The 17,162-nt window shown below is 40.2% G+C and overlaps 1 protein-coding gene across 1 annotated transcript in view; it reads left to right on the top strand.

The window, feature by feature from the left end:
• Nucleotides 1-726: 726 nt before the first annotated feature.
• Nucleotides 727-17,162, top strand: part of CA10 (carbonic anhydrase 10) — a 208,826-nt gene continuing 192,390 nt past the window's right edge. The window contains exon 1 of the mRNA XM_026090500.1: nt 727-787. Coding sequence (XP_025946285.1) covers nt 727-787 — 61 coding nt within the window. The remainder of the gene's footprint in view (nt 788-17,162) is intronic.

The raw sequence follows: 17,162 nt of genomic DNA, 5'->3' as shown, positions 1-17,162 counted from the left end.
CAGCGAGTGCGGCGGGGCCGGGCGGTGCGGCGCGGTGCGGTGCGGGGGGTGGCGGCGGCGGCGGGGCCATCCCGGCCGGGGAAGGGCGGCTCGGTGCGCGGGGCAAGGACGACCCCTGCAGTCGCCTGGCGGAAAGCCGGCTCGGCTCGCCGGGGATTGCAGAGAGCCCGGCAGGGCTGGAGAGAGCCGGCTGCTACGTGCTGCGCTCAGCGCCGCGGAGGTGCGGGGCCGCGCGGGGGGCCGGGGCGCTGCGGCGGGTGTTAATCTCCTTCCGCTCGTTTTGCAGCAGCAGCAGCAGCAGCAGCAGCAGAGGAGCCCCCTCCCGCCGCCGCCGCCTCCCCCCGGGCACGCTGGCGCGGCCCCGCTGAGCCGGGCAGAGTTTGGGGTTAACTTGCATCTGGCCGCCCTGGAATAGAGACTCTCCGGACCGGATCGGTTGGGGTTTGTTGTCTATGTCTTGTTGGGAAATCTGGTGGATTTTTTTCTCACTGGTGGAGGAAGAGCCCGGTGCTGGCGGTTGGCTTCGTGGTCTTTTTCGGAGGGCGAAGGAAGGGAAGGGATCTCGCTTGAGCCGTGCAGAGAGAGCGCTCGGACATGTGTTGTCGGCACATCTGGGGAATACAGTCTGCAAGTCCGAAAGGAAATTTGCTGGGATCGTTCAAACTGCGATATTGATCTTTGTTATTTTTTTTCGCCGAGGGATGCACTTGGCATGAGAATCGGAGGATGGAAATTGTTTGGGAGGTGCTTTTCCTTCTGCAAGCGAATTTCATCGTCTGCATTTCAGGTACGCAGCTAGCACAGAAAGGGCGGGCGAAGGGGAGAAATACCGTACCGGGTCTCCAGGCTTCCCTTTAGCAGGGGAGTAAGAGGTACAGGTAAACCCGAATCAAAATAGTAGTTGAAAAATGTATGCATAATGATATTGTGAGTGGGTCGTGACTGACTGTAAGAGCCATCAGTTCCCCCTCCCACCCCACTTTTATTCTAGTACCCGTTTAGTAATTATGATACATTGGTTGCAATAAATAACCACAGGGTACTGATTAAGCAGATGCTTATAATTCCTAATGTACTCTGATTGTGATAATTAATCCCAGCATTGCAGTAATCCCAGCGTTTTGTGGCTCCTAAAGTTCTTAAACTCGGTTGATCTGTGGGTCTTAAAAGGGTTGCGGTTCACTGGATGAGTTGTCATGTTCTGGTGCCACATTTCAGGGACTGCAAAGAGACGAATGACAGCATCCTCTAAAGACCATGCCTCTGCTTTTAAAAGGAGATTTACTGGGGCTGTGCTCTGAAAATGAATTTAAAAAAAAAGCCCCATCCAAAGAACTCCGTGGTGGCTGGGATTCCGGCTTCAGGCTTTTCATTTTAAGGTTGCAAAGATCTCTCTCCCCTCCAGTATGTAGAAGTCAGGTAATTTCACTTGTCACCAGAGTTTGTCCAATTAATGAATAGGCATGGCCGGGTGTCTAGCATAAAGGATTGGAACAATTTATTCTTGGGGAAAACACTCCTTTCTACTGCACAAGCCCTGGCTGCCTTGTTAATTTGTCATGTCAGTCATGCTGGAATAATTACGTTGCAGGAGCAGTAGTGGGGAGGTGGCCAGTTTTCTAGTTTGGGACACTTCAGGAAGCCCCACGGGGATCCAGGCTGCCTGCATCTCCTACCGCTCCACTTCTCTGCAGGCTGCTTCTGCCCTCGCGGCGTTGCATAAGTGTAGAAACGGGAACGCGAGCAGCACCAGGCATGGCTCTGCGGCGGGTGCGAGATCCTGGGGGCTCCTCGGCTCGGGTGCGCTTGGGGAGAGCGAGCTGCTAAGCTCCCTTGGGACCAGGCAGAGCTTGGCCTGAGCCAGCCCCTCAGCACCCAGCTAGCAGCACCTGCAGTGTCTCGTGCTGGCAGTGCCTGCCCCCGCTGCGCTTTCTGCAGCAGTTCCCTACTGATCCACCCTTGCAACCTTTGCACTGGCGACACTTGTACTGACATTTGGGGTGGCAGCATCTACGTCGATTTGCGTTGTCCACACCTGCCCCCAAACTTTTCATATTCCTGAGCTGCTAGTGTTGGTGCCAGCCCACTGAGCGTGTCAGCCCTTCTTTTATCCCCATGAACTGGTACCATCTGCCAGCAGGCACCAGGGTGATGCTGGCAGCACCCCAAGCTGACCTTCCACTCGTGCCCATTGGTACCACCAGAATAATTCATTCTCTTTAGAACAGCAAAACCTGCTGCCTCTTGTCATTTAAATCTCACACTTATCTGTTTAGCTCAGTGTGATATGCCATCTGTCCAGCTCTCTTCAAATTAGGCACTTCTCTAAGTACCACAGTGAGAATGGAAAAATGAAGCCCATTGTTTTCTTGGCTATTCTGACAGTAATATCTTGAGACAGAAAGAAGCTGTCCCATTCTGTTCAGGTCCTTCTGCCATGTATTTAGCTGCCAGTGTTTCCTAATCTTTCCCCCTTCTTTCCTCCTCTTCAGAAATTAGAACCCAGGCGTCTGAAACCGATAGAGGGATCAGTCCTGCAGGGGCTCTCTTGGCTCGCCGTCTCCCTCTAGCACTAAGAACAGCCTGATACCAATCTCCTTTTCTTTTTCTTTTTTTTTTTTTTTAATAAAGCGAATAAGTGAATGGCGGGATGCTTCTGCTGCATGGTTAAAGCTGTGGTTTTAAATAACTTGTTTTAACCACATAGCGGATTTGGTTTCTTTTTTCTTTCTTTCCTCCTAGGGATCTTTATTTTTTCAGGAATTGTTAGTCATCTTGGTAAAAGGGATTTAGATCTGTAGATATCTGACTGGCACTAATGCTTTGTATCTTTTCTCTGTCATCCTTTTTACACTATGTTTTGTAGCATATTATCTAGCTGTGATGTCTGGGTAACAGTTGAAGTATGAGAAGATATAATGAAGCCTGTTAAGGTTTGCTTCAACTTAACACTGAATTCCAGAAATTGCATATTTTTTGCACTTTAGCACTGGTCATTCATTCAACATGTTGCTTAAAAAAAGACACTAATTGAGGCACATTACTGCAGATTACAGAAAAGTGAATTAAGGAATGAAGTAATATTCCTTTTTTTTCTTTTTTGGTAAGTCATTTGTTTCAGCAATGAAGATGCCAGACTCTGCTTTTCTGTGCATGGATCTTTCCTGAACATTAGCAAAGACGTGATTCAGTGTGTATTTAAATCTGTGATGGTCTTCCCACTAATTTCAGTGGGCATTGGATTAGGGCCTTCTTAGGGCTGCTGTTCAAAGGATGATGTCAGTCACTGAATTGAATAGACTATTAACTAGATGCTTATGACTGGATCATCACTGTTAGCAAACTTATTTATTAAAGATGGATTCAATATTATGTTACACCGTCCTTTGCTATGCATCCACATGACATGTTTAAATATAGATTGTACTGATATAGATCTTCATTCACTTATGCTGCATTTCTTGCTGATTGGAATAATGAAGTTCTAACATATAATTGGCTTTTTGGTATATCTTACATGCATGAATTTTTGTGACATGTAATGTTAATTTTGATAACATCTTAAGAGTGCTTAGTATGGAAAGTAATTTCATCTATGAAAAGAGGCATATATAGTTAATAAATTATTTTATACCTAGCATTTTGCATTGGCCAGTTACCTGTGTATATGTTAGATTGCTTGGTTTGGAAGAAATGGTACTGAGATACAGGACTAATTTTTTAATTACTGGCCCATGTGTTTGGAAAATAATTTCTATTTCTTTCTGTGTGAACTTTGTAAACTGAATATTTTTGTCTTCTTGGCATACTGAATGAAGGCTTTTGCTACTTGAAATGGTTGGTTTGAAAGGAGAATCTAGTTTCCTTGTACAAATGCAGATGAGAAATAAGAACAGACTGAAGGACCAAGAAAACAATTTCTGCCCTTCAGAGAGAAATGAAAGCCCTCTTTTTCCTACTAAGTCATGGTGCATATTGAGTTATAGTCTCTGAGGAAAAACAGTCATGATTTATATTATGATTTTAGAAATTTTGTTTCTGTTCATGTTACTACAGCACAGAAGGAACACAGGGAAGTGGAAGTGAAGATGTCCTATAGATAGGATGCTAAAATAAGATCCCTCTGGTTATTGTTTCTTTGACGATGCATATAATCATGACAAGGGGCTTATTGTGTTGTACAGAAAGAGGATTATACTTGTTGGTGTGATGTCCAAAATTTCCTTTCTGGGTAAGAATACCACCAAAAATTAATTAGCATCAATGTTCTCAGCTGTAGATGGGATGTTGTTGATCCCATAATGGCTGCCACATTTGCTTGCATAGACATTTGTATAAGCTGTATGTTATTCTTTTTGTGATTTTAGATATTAGCAATCAATTTCAAGAAAAAAATCAAGATGTTCTTTTCAAACTCTTTCTAGATGCTTCATTTAAATAAGGAAATGCTGCTGCCGTATGCATTCATTGATTAAGAAGGTTTCTACGTACATTTTCTGTTAATCCATCAACAAAATGATTTATAGAACCTGCATATTCAGCATCCTTGTGGCTTCCTATGAATTGATATATTACCTCTTACTGTTTTGGCTTATGGGAACTAATGTGGCTGAGATTCATGGAAGCCCTGCAGAACTCTTAGTATTTGAAAGTACGCTCATCCTTTGCCATTGTCCTCAAGTCATGTAGGGCCATATCCTGCTTATGATGCAACTTCTTTGGTCTATTTGGCTGCACACAGAGGTCATAAATCATGTATCATGAACAACAGTATAAAGAGATAGTGAGGTGGTATCAAGAAACTCATGCATATCAAGGAATTCTTGTGTATTGAAGATGTGATGTAGCATCTCCTGGCATTAAGGACTAGGGTTGTATGTGGAGCATGGCTGCGCTTCATTTTCTGTCTTGCTGCTTCTGCAGTTTCTGAGCTCTTATTACCTGGCATAACACAGAGATGTCCTATAGGAACTCTAAATTATGCCAAAGCTTGAATTAGCTGTTGAATCATGATCTGTAAGTTCTGATAACTCTTCTTCTTCTCTTAACCATTAGTACAATCTGAGGTAATTCAAGCTAGTATAAGTAGTCTTGTAGAAAAGAAGAATATGAATGTCCATTAGTAACTATCACTGAATGGTTCATTGTATTTTTGGAAAAAAATGTTGAAATCAAGTTAATTATTCTCAAATAATGTCACAGAAATGGCTTTTTCTGGTAGTTTTGTTAAGTAAGGAATGTAATATCCTAGGGGAAAGAATTATTCATAGCACAGCTGTATCAGAGAAAAGTAATCACTAGGAACATAGGAAGGTAAAACATGTAGCCTGGTGGTGAACTTGGTGACTAAGAGCTTCTGGCAGCCAATCCATTATAGTATTCTTTTTTTTCCTGGTCCCGTCCCTACAGCTTCATGTGTGTGGGCAAACCTTCATGCAAGTATGGAGTTTGTTGATGTTACTGAAAATCCACGTGGACTCAATCCTCCTGCTCACAGTCAAACACAGGATGGAGGCCATATGCTGGATCCAAAGACTCTCAGTTTCTTAGCACTTGAAAGTTTTCTCACTTGAGAGATGTTGCCGCCTTTTCAGAAGGTGTGAAGATGTTTCTGCTCTAAAATTTTATGGAAATAGTCTCGTAGTCTCCTATAAATGTCTACTTTACTTTTTTTTGTGTCCTGTATTTTTCATCATTCTATTTTTATTGGTAGTTTTATAGCTACAGCATGACCAGATAGGCACTAAAGTGACAAAACAACAAACATATTTTTAGCTTACGTAAAGGTAGTAGAAGGGAATATTTATGAATAGTTTTGCTCATATTATGCTGAGGTATTTTCCATCCAATAAACCTAGGGGAAGAAACTCATAATCATCTCTATTGTTTTGCAAATCTCAATGATGAAGATAGCCAATTTTCAAAGAGACTTCTTTGCCTTGTTGTGTTGCCTCATTGTTAATGCAATTGGACTAGATACCAAACCTCCAAGACTGAATTATTTTTAAAATGACTAAAACTCCAACCAGCCATCCCAATTTAAAAGTATTTTTGAAGTCTTTGAAATGCAACTGATGTTATAGACAAGTTTTGCCCTTCAAATTCCAGGAAGAGTTTCAGTTTAAAACCTACAGCAGCTAGATTTTAAATTCAGCAAGGATTGAAATGACTGTCCCTTTGAATTATGGATATATTCCTTGCATACAAATGAACGAGGAATGCTTGCTTACCATAAAAGGCTGTTTTGCATATCTGTTGCTATTGATCAAAGTACTGCTTTCTTACTTGGCTGAAAGTTGTAATTTAGCTGAGGAGAGAGCTTTTGTTTTCACCATTGCTGATTGTTTATGCCTAAACTTACATGGCAAAGACTGAACTGGATGATTCACCCATCTGTGGTTTAAATGGAAAGTACAAAGTGTTTTTCTGAAAGGAAAGCAGTGAACAGACACTATATATATATACAGCAAGAGAGTATTTTTCTGTTCAGCAAGATAATAACCTGAATAAATTCTCTTTGGTTTTCCCAGAGAAGCCCTGTTTTGCATATTGTGTTGTAACCAAAGTTGTACTTCCCTTTGTTTTCTGCTAATAATCGCTAATGGTTCTACAAGCGTGGTGATGTACAAGCTTAATAGTGTCTTTTGAAACTGGGCTGTTAGCAAAAAACTATATAAAACTGTTTTATCGTAGTCTTACCAGCAGCTCGTGCAGCAGACAAAAGTAGGTGACAGTTAGTTATGAACAACCCTTGGACATATTGTGATAAGTGTTATTTTGCTCTTGTTTTTATCCTAACTATACATCATGTTGGGAGGAATAGAAAATTGGGGATAGAGTTTTAAATGACTTGTTCAGAGTCAACGTTGTATCATGTGACTACATTTCTGTTGTAGCGCCATCAGAAAGTACAAAAGTGCCTGTCAATGCAGTTGAGAATTTCAGTTAGCACACACAATTCTATTGGGATAGATAAATTGAAACAGTAATGATAAATAAATAGGAAATAAATTCTAGAAAAGGATAATATTCTGGCATTCAGGAGAATTTATGGCCCTTACTACTTACAGGTGAAGTCAAATTATAGACTATTTTATTGCTGGCTTGACCATTAATGATTAAAAAGCTGTCAAGTGTCTTTCAGTGGAATTTTCTAAGGATATAACAGCAAGCTATTATTGTCATAAAAACAGAGGACTGAGAAACATTTTAGACCTATGTTCTGCATAGTCTAGTAGCGTCTCTATTGATGTAGGCCAGTAGTGCCTGAGTGCCTCACAGGCAGAGTAAACTTCTTACTTGTCAATAAGGGAAACTTCTTCACGCAGTGCTTAGTTGTTGACATTTGGGGTAGGAAGGCATAAGAAAATGTGTATTTACACCCACTTTAAAAGAACTTGGAACTCTGAGAATATTATAAATGGCTTTTTAGTGTTAATGGGATTTGGGCCTTATTAATTGTAAAAACTTAAAGCCTGACAGTGAGAAAGGCTTTAGACAGCAGGTCTCTGTACTCCTAATGAGTGCGCTGGGGTGCCATGTACAGCTCTATCCAGGATTAGAGCCCTGATATATTTCATTTTCTTTTTATTCTGTTCAGCTTGAAAAATTAAAGGAGATCAGTTCTAACATATGTAGAGTACCAAAAGCAATGCTCAGAACTAAACAAAAGAAATGCTGTCATTGTTCGGTATATTTTCCATATGAAAACATTTGATTTGGATTTGTGGACCTGTAACACTTATGTTTTTGTAGTAAAATTAATATTAAACTCAAATGCCAGGTTTGTAATGCCTTTTGTAATATTTCTGACAGAAAAATATCAGAGCAGCTGTAATTTACAAATAACTAATTAGAATGTATTTTTAGCAAGATATTAAAATAAGTATAAAGATAGATATTATCCATTATGTACTCTATTCATTTTGACATTCCTTCTTCCTCCCTGTATGATTCATGCTTAACTCAATCAAGCTCCAAATACTGTATATTTGTCATGAGCCTTTTAAGTATGGAACAGATAGAATTGTGCACTGACTGGTCCAAGGTGGCTGTAAAGCACATGCAGAAAAGAGGAAGCTAAGCAGCATTATACTTTTTTCTCTCTAAACGAGTTGACATATATAGCTGCTGGAAATAATTTTTGAGTATGGGGAATGGTAGATGGAGTTAGGGGAAAATACATATTTTGCAAAATCATCTTCATGTCAGTTCTGTGGGTTGTTTCAAATTTAAGTCTTTCCCATTATTAACTACCATAATGCCCTGTTCTGCTTCAAGAATAGCCCTCAGAATAGAGTTTTTCTGTTCTGCCATGGATAGAAGGACCGGCACAGCAGGATTCTTGCAGAATTTGCCTTATTAATGCTAATAGAAAAAGATACTGAGTAATAATATGGAAAGGTCTTTTGCTATGTTTGACTACGGAAAACTGCATCATTTGAAGTGATGTTGGAATGACCATGGCTTCTGGCGAACCCTGCCTGATAGCTGTAATCCCAGGAGCAAGTCAGTTGGGCAACTCAAGGAGTGAGTCAGGAAGGATCACTGCTGCCACCACTAAATTTTGCTTGGCAAGGTGACATACTTGAGCCACTAGAAAGAGCATTATTTTGCATTTGCCATCAGAGAAAAAAACCCTGAATATTACCTTCTCTTCAGGAAGAAGGCAGGACTGAAGATTATTTGCACATGCTGGCAGAAAAGGATAACAACACTATACTATAGTGTCCCCTGAAAATTAAATTTTATTGAGAATAAGCCATTTGTTCATACATGGGTGGAAAGCTATGCCATTTGCAAGTGAGGTTTGTGATTTCCCATATGAGAAGCTGCAGTTATGGAAGGGAAAGGCTACTGTTGCTGGAAATAAAAAGTTTTTGATTGACTCCATGCTGGTCCTAATCCTGCGGGTTGGGAACATCTTGGGCAGCTGTTGGTTTATACACGACTTTTGTCTGAATGCGACTGTGCAATCTGGCTTTTTCCTACAACCCAAGTTATGAATGGGGAAGGCTTTGCATTATGCTCTTAAATCAAAAAGGAAAAACAGTGATGCTTTTCCTTGGTAGATCTCAAAACAGTTTGCAGCGAGTAAGCAGTGTTGGTCGCACTTATGGATGGAGAAACTGAGGTAAAATGGTAAAACTGAGGTAAAAAAATGCTACAGGTCACCCGCCAGTAATCTAAATATTTAACTACAGCCCATTATCACTCTCACTCCTGCCTCGCAGCCCTAAGATTACACTTAAACGTTTTTATGATCATGGTAAGACACCAAAACACCTCACGGAAATGAGGGAGGCCTCAGCCGCTGCCGGAGCCAAAGCCGGAGCCGGAGCTGGGCCTGGAGGGAAGGTGGCGATGGGGCCTGGGGTGAAGCAAGGGGCTCTGCAGCCTTGTCCCCATCCCCGGCCGCCGCTGCCCGCGTCCCGGTCAGCTCTGACTTGGGTCAGGCTGCTGAGGAAAGAGCTGCGAGGAGCCATGTCGGGGCGGCCCCTCCGCGGCCCCTCGCCCACCCTCCCCCCCCAGCCTCGCCATGGCACCGTGCTTCCCCTCACCTCGCTTCGCCGACCGGGCTGCACGAGTAGCCAGAAAATAAAACCATTTTTAAGCCTCCAGAACTTGAAGACCAGCGGGGCAGCAAGATCGTGGTCGTCTCGTGCTCGTCTCCTGTGGGCCCCGGCCGTTTACCTCAGCGAGGGGCAGCGTCGGCGTGGACGCCGCCTCCCCTGGGGTGAATAATCCCAGAATCGGGCCTGGTCCTCTCAGAAACTGGATCCCTCCTATCTCTTCCTGGCTGTTACAAGGTGTTTTTTTCTCTTCATAGTAATAGCAGTGACGTTTTTCTGGGGTATTTTTGTGGTATACTGAAGAACTACGTCAAGTACTGTTTAACTTAAATTGTTTTGTTTGAGAGCCATGACTTAATGTGCTAGTAAGGTAGAATTCAGACCTATGCGAGGTTCCTCCATAAACATATGCTATTTAAGTTATTTAAATTCTGCTTAAATTATTCACATTCATTCAGTTGATTTCTTCATATTTTTACTGTGACTGTGAGTAAAGAACGATTCCTCTGAGCGCGGCACCTAAGCGCATGCCTCGCGTTTTACGTCCACTTTGCGCTGGTGTAGGTGACAACTTAAAGTTAAGGGCACCAGAGATTCTGGCCTTAAATTCTATCTTTTGGAGTTGTTTTCTCAGCAGAGCAACAGGTTCCTTTACTTACTGTTGCAATTATGGGATATGGTGCGGACACATATGTGAATTTATTTTGTGGGGTGAAATCCTGGCCCCGGGGGATTTTGCCTGTGATGTCTGTAACTCCCACTTTTTATTTTCCAGTATATTCACCTGGCTTCACCATTTGAATATATGTATTTTTAACATTCATACTTCATAAGCGGTATCTTATTATTTTAGTTTGTTTTTGTCCCTGCTGGAAAACAAAGTAATCTGCAAGGACTCCGCAGTCTCCTGTAGTTTGCCCAGATGCTCCTGAGGGTACCGTGTGGCAGTTAGTAATTGCAAGTGGGATATAAAGTTATCTGCAGATGCATAATTTCTATCTTCACTACCCCCCCGGCACTGTCTCCAAGTTGTTAATGATTCGTCTTTGCCAGTCTGTAATTGTGCCTTTGCCCTAGAGTCACAGGTATTTAACTCATGGTGGAATAGGATGCAAAATAGAGCAATAAATAACATGATTTATTTTCAATAGGTAGCATAAGTATGTTTTGATACTTGTGAGCTAAAAACATAGCCATCCTCTTTAGGTTTTATTGTGATTCACACAGATTCAAGAGAATGCAGAACTTAAAGACTTGCTTAAGTGTTTGCTGTATCTGAATCTTAGTATGTAATTGTATAAAACAATACAGATATGTATGTAGACGGATGTAGATTAAGGATGTGCTTCAGTGCTTTGCTGAAGGAAGGACTAGCACTGGTATAATACATGAATAATTCAAAATCTTTGGAAGTGCCCAGCTGAGATGAGTGGAAATTTTTATAATCTCTGATTAAATTATGCAATTGTGTAGAAAATGTGGTCTAAGTAAAATCATGTAAGTTCTTGGTGTGGTAAAGCGACGATACAGACTATTCTAGTAAGAATAGAACAGCAAGAGAAAGTGTGCAATCAAAATTAAAATAATTTAGGTTGTAATTTGTTATTCTGACTTTATGGATGCCATGAATGAAATAGGCACCATTTTTCTCCATAGTAAACAGCTTTCCTCTAGACTACAGAAAACAAAAACAAAAAAGTAGGAGGTGTAATACCGAGACCTGACTGATTACCCACAACAATGGGAATTCATACGTGAATTTGTTTCACGTTTTTTTCTTCCAGCACAAACTGTACAGATAAAATTTAAAGCGATACCAGCTACTGAGTAACCTGCAAAACTTATTTTGGTGAAACCTCAAGTCCCTAAGTAACCAGGGCTCTCAAGGGGTGAGTAGATGGTGCCCTGTGTAGGGAGCGGGGCTGCCGGCCGGCGCTGCGTGAGCGTGGTGGGCCGGCTGTGCAGCAGTGCTGCGGGACACGGAGGGCCTGCTCGACCCGGCACTGCCAATAGTTGCGCTTGGGGAAACCTCATGCCAGTTTTGGGCTAGCAGCTGGCACAGTCTAGATCGCATAAGCATGGTTTAGTGAGACTCAGGTAAATTTTGCTCTTAACTCTTCCTTTTTTATTCTTTGTGTAACTTGGATTTTCTGTCCCTATGTTTTCATGTTTTAAAATACTTTTTTACCTCATGGTGACAAAGGAGTGTATCTGACAAGGTAGTCAGCATCCTTCTTTAAATGCTCCTGAAAAAAGAACCTGTGACTCAGATTTCAGAACAGAGCAAATAACAGTTGAATGTAAATCCTTTTTGAAAGGTCTCCCTTTCAATAGCTGCTTAACTAAAGTCCAGGTAATTACTCTGGATGACCAAAAGGTGAAGTATGTCTTGTTCACATGATATCATCACATCATCATCTGATGAATAATTTTGTGTCCTCTGTCTGCACCCCGTGATAGTATGGGTGAGTATGGGTGGACTTTGCACAGTTGAAATAGAGATTCCTTTCTTTCCACTGGTCCCCTGAAAATTGATTCTAGCCATTGAATAGTCCAGAACTTAATATCTTTACAATGGAGTGTTCTTATATATAAAAAAGGCCAAAGAAATTAAAAATCCTTCCCTTCCTCATGATAATTAAAGGGGCATAAAACAGTGCACATAACATACTACTACATTTAAAACAAATTCTAAGTATTTTCAGTATAACTTTCACTCATATTATATAAACTGTACAGAAATAATTTCCTGGCATTTGCTTGGAATGACACTCATCAATTCCTACACATTTATTTAAAATCTCATGTAGACACAAAAAATAATTTATTTTACATAAATGTGTTTTGGATATTTTGCCAGGGCAAAAACTAAGCTTTGTTGACTGAAATAAAGTGCAAAATAAAATCTTCAAAGCAGTTCTTAGTTCATAGAGATAGTTGAAACTATGTAGTGGAATTACTCTGCCAAGAATTGTTGGCATTGAGTTTAGCTAAGTATTAAGCAGAGGTCTCTTGGTAAATAGTCCCTTAAAAAACATGGTGTGACCTCTGCTGCTGGGATTCAGGTATGTGAAAACCATGCTTAGAAGCTTTACTAGTCATGTGGGTAGAATGATTTTCAATCACTTTGGTCATCGCTGAATTAAAATTGAGGCTGCAGAGATTAATGGTCTGTTGTTACTAATCCACTAAACCCCTGTTCCTAGATCTTTTAAATTGACTGAACCTATAGATTGTTAAGTTACAGAGAGAGATGGATTTGTAATGTTTTTAACTATCTTTCTTGATGTTCAGTGTTGGCAGTGTCCTGTTATTTATAGCTCTTTGTGACAGTGGTTTCTGTGCTATTTTCGAATATTCTTGAATGCAAGTGAACTTCATTTTTGTACTTTTTCTATTTATACTATTCTATAGCCACAGGAAAAGGGTGTATCATTTTAAACCAATGTGGAAGAAGAAGGGTTTGCTGTGTTCAGACATGAGCTGGTATTAGTACTGGCTTAGATGAGAATGATAAAAACAAGATTAATTGATTAATTAATTAATTTCTATTTTCTTGATACAAATGTTGGTCACTATTTCTAATCATCAAAACGGCCACTATCTGCTTTCTGCCTCTCTGCCAGTAACAATGGTGGTTATCCCCCTGAGTGGTTTTCCTTGACATTTGAAGATATGGCCAAAAGCAAAATAGCTGTTCCAGGTTTTGGGAAATTATGTATTTTGAATTAGTACAGTATTTAGAGTATCAGGGCTCAGGACTGTTTGCAGTACTCTAACATGATTAGACCTCCATACTTAATTTCTGTGCACATGTAAGAAATTTTCCGCAGATGAAAAGCAGTATTCAAAAAACAAAGGAAATAAATGAGGAAACCATTCATCTATCTACTGAGACGAGGAAACTTAGGGCACAAACAAAGCAGTGGATTGAAATTCAGTAGGGATCTATAAACAAAGATGCATTAAGAGAATTTTACTAGGTCAGTAAGATAAGGAGGAGACTGGAGCTAGGAGAGGGAATAGCATATTGGAGAAATCAGACTCTTTGATTGTGGCTCGGAGAGTTCTGGGAGCATTTAATCTGACTGCATAGATTAGGCAAGTAGAGTGATGGAGCCCTCAGGTATGCTTTTTGGGTGCTATTTACTACATCTGTGCTTAAGGTTGCAAATGGGAATTTTTGGTTTTCTGCTCTTGGCAATTTTGTAAAATACTCCATTCTAAAAGTGTAATTAAAAAAAAGAAAAGCTTGATTTTGGGTTATAGAGGAGTGTAAATTATATTCCTTTAAAAAGGGTGTTTTTTGATRAAAAGAGTTGAGTACCTGGTTGCTGCCAGATCGGTGTAGACATTTGCAATGTTGAGGAATATAGAAAAAGAAATTGGCTTTGATGGGATAAATAATGACAACAACCCAGCTTTAAACAACTAGGTTCTCGTGTTTTTTTAAAGCGCAATGTGGTTAAAAATGTCTTTAAGAGAAACCATGCATAAATTATCATCTAATTATGTCTTTGTGATCTTGGTGATACTTTGAATATATTTTTGATTCTTATCCTTATAGGCTGAAAACAGGCAGAAAATTTTTGCATTCACTACAGAATATGTGGAAAAGTTGTAGGAAAGTTTGCTTTTGCACTCTAACTACAGCTGCAGTAATCTGCTTGGCAAAGTGAAATAATCTTAGTTGTGTGTATTAATAACCCATTTAAATCATTAAAGAAAGTGTATTTCTGATTTGAAGGATCAGTATTTCATAAAATCTTATGTTTATTTACTTACTACAAATACATACAACAGGTATATAATAGCATACAGCAAGGTGACATGTTTTAATCTTATAATTGACTTACAGTTCTGTCAGGGAGTTTTAGTGACTTAAATAAACCTTTTATTTCTTGCAACCATCTCTGTTTCTCAACCCTGGTAACTTGGCTTAATCTTTGCCTTCTGGTTATCTCAGTAATAGTATGTCTTGATTAAGGAATACAAAGAGCTTTTACATCTGTTCTTGTCACAAAGCTGTGCAGGGTAAACTAAGCCAAAGATAATTCATCATGCAAACTATGGACCTTCAGTTATTTCTTTCCCTACAGGTTTAATAGTGTGTTCAAAGAAAACTGGGACTGTGGAAAAAAACCAAAGCATTTAAATAGATTTTTGACAATTTCTCAAAACTCTCCTAGGGAAGAGAAAATATTAATGTAAGACTGAAATGTATATATATGACTGAAAAAGGTGAGTTCTTGCCCTAAGAAGTTGTTACACTGCCAGCTATTAGGAAATGCAGTCCTTACCCTCTAGGAAACCAGAGGTCACTACCTAAAGGAAAACAACAGTTTTACTTATTGAGGCGGATAGATCAATGAGAATAGTTATGGTGAGAATGAATGAAAAAGGGACCTCTTAAAACAGAAATACCAGATACCAGCTACGCGTGGGAACTGTGCTCAGGCCATGTACAATGGAAGACTAATTTGTGAGAAGTAGGCACTAATTAGGCTCTCAACATAGGGGAGTTTAGTAATGTTTGCAACTTCATAGACAGCCTTGGAAGCTTCAGGCACATGTTGCATGTGATGATGCTTTTATGACAGTATTTTCCAAAAGTAAAAGATGTGTTTTGAGGGAGCATAGATTGGTAGAATTTGAAGTGATTCAATATGCAATGGATGAGAGTTTCACCTGAGGTTGAAATCTCATCATATGAAGTAGATACATGAAATAGATGAGATATTTCATGTTCTAATTTCAATATGAAAGAGATGAGAGCAGGTTTGCAGACAGACACCTGACAGACTTATGGACATGGACAGTGAAATGCTAGATGTTTAAGAGCCACACTCCTAAAAGCTTATATGCCTGTTGCTTTAGGTGGGGAGTTTCAGGTACTCTTTTTTGGATTTAAATGCCTAAATTCCACCTGAGTCCTAATTGCTTTTTAGGTCTGGGCCTAAATTACTGGTCCAAAGTAGGGCAGAGAACAGTATCCTGATCTTTGGCTAACCACTGAACAGTTCTTCCTCCCTAAGCATGTTCACATTACAAACAAATGGGGCATTTCACAGAATCACAGAATGGTTGAGGTTGGAAGGGACCTCTGGAGATCATCTAGTCCAACCCCCCTGCTCAAGCAGGGTCACCTAGAGCACGTTGCACAGGATTGCGTCCAGGCAGGTTTTGAATATCTCCAGAGAAGGAGATATTGTTGAATGGAGAGATACCAGTAGTTCCTCTGGCTCTCTGTTACGTGTTTATGACTATCTACTGAATGGTTTTGTTGGATTAAGTTGAATTGCTGTAGTTAGTAGCTGAAGATGTATTGTGCTGTCAGCCTTAGCTTTCTCTCCCTTTAGGGACCAGGGGCTTGACTGTCCACTATCTAGCATCCAAAGTAGTTATTTACAACCACATTGAGTGAGAAATACTACTCTGTTAAAATGATAGCAGTTTTTATCCACTTGGCATGATTGTAAAATAACAAGGGGCCAGATCCTGTACTTAAGTAAATCAGCATGACTCAAAAGATCTGTTCTAATTTCTAACAGTAGGGAGCTAGTCCAAAGCATGTATACTGCAAGATCAGGTCCTGGGATGTGTCATTTTGGTGAACTTGGCTTTTGATCAGAAGTAGTATGCCCACTGGCCCTGTTAGGCCAAATGTTTATACCACTGTTCTAATCCTGATTTAAGACTGACTTAAATATTTTAGCAGTTGCCAAATAAACATGTAGTGTGCTCATTTTTTAAATTTGTTTTTACAGTTATCATACAAAGAGAACCCTATTATTGATGGTCCAGTTTTTTAAAGCTTCTGCCATCTCTTGCACTCTTGGTATTGTTGTTTTTTTCTCAGTTGCTCTTAAAGGCAATATTAGCAGATGGTATGCATTGCTCATTAAATCTGCATCTACACCTCTCCAAGGACTGCAAAGATGTTGGGAAACAGACCATGTTACTGCAGTGAGTGCCTGGAAGCTTGAAACTTACTGTGCTGTTCATGAGCTGTTTTCAATATCAGTGTTTTTCAAGTGCTGTAGCAGTAGAGTTACAAATACACTGGTAGATTATTTCTAATTTGGCAAAGCCTAGGTACATGCCACTTTCTCATGGACTGGGTGAGATGTCCATGTTCCTTTCACACTTGCCATACTTGCTCTTTGGTAGTGATGCAGGAGACAGCCCTTCCTTTCTATACAAATTTGGGTCTTAATGCCAGATGTTAAAACTGGACATCTGTAACACTTATTTTCCCACTTCCATTTACATGTGTCACTAGAGTTACATTTGCTTTTCCTTGAGATCACTTCCTCTGTGATGTTTTGCTCTTCTTTTTGTCCTGTCTACAGCCATGATACTCTTTAAGTAGATTAGATATATAGATGTTACTTTTAGGCATTCTGAACTGAATGTGTTTTTGTCAGAAGAGGCAGTGGTTTGCTGTGCGAGTCGAAAGGGCATTGTGCCAGTGTGGAATTCATGTTCAGTATGTTTCAAATTGGTGGTGAGAGATGCAGAAATCCAACTAGCAGATAAGAAATCTCATTTCAGCTGCTCTGTTACTCTGATTTGGAACTGATGGGATCT

Source organism: Apteryx rowi, unplaced genomic scaffold (genome assembly GCF_003343035.1).
Source record: "Apteryx rowi isolate R43461 unplaced genomic scaffold, aptRow1 scaffold_86, whole genome shotgun sequence".
NCBI classification, from domain to species: Eukaryota; Metazoa; Chordata; class Aves; order Apterygiformes; family Apterygidae; genus Apteryx; species Apteryx rowi.
This window is presented reverse-complemented; position numbering and strand designations above follow the sequence as displayed.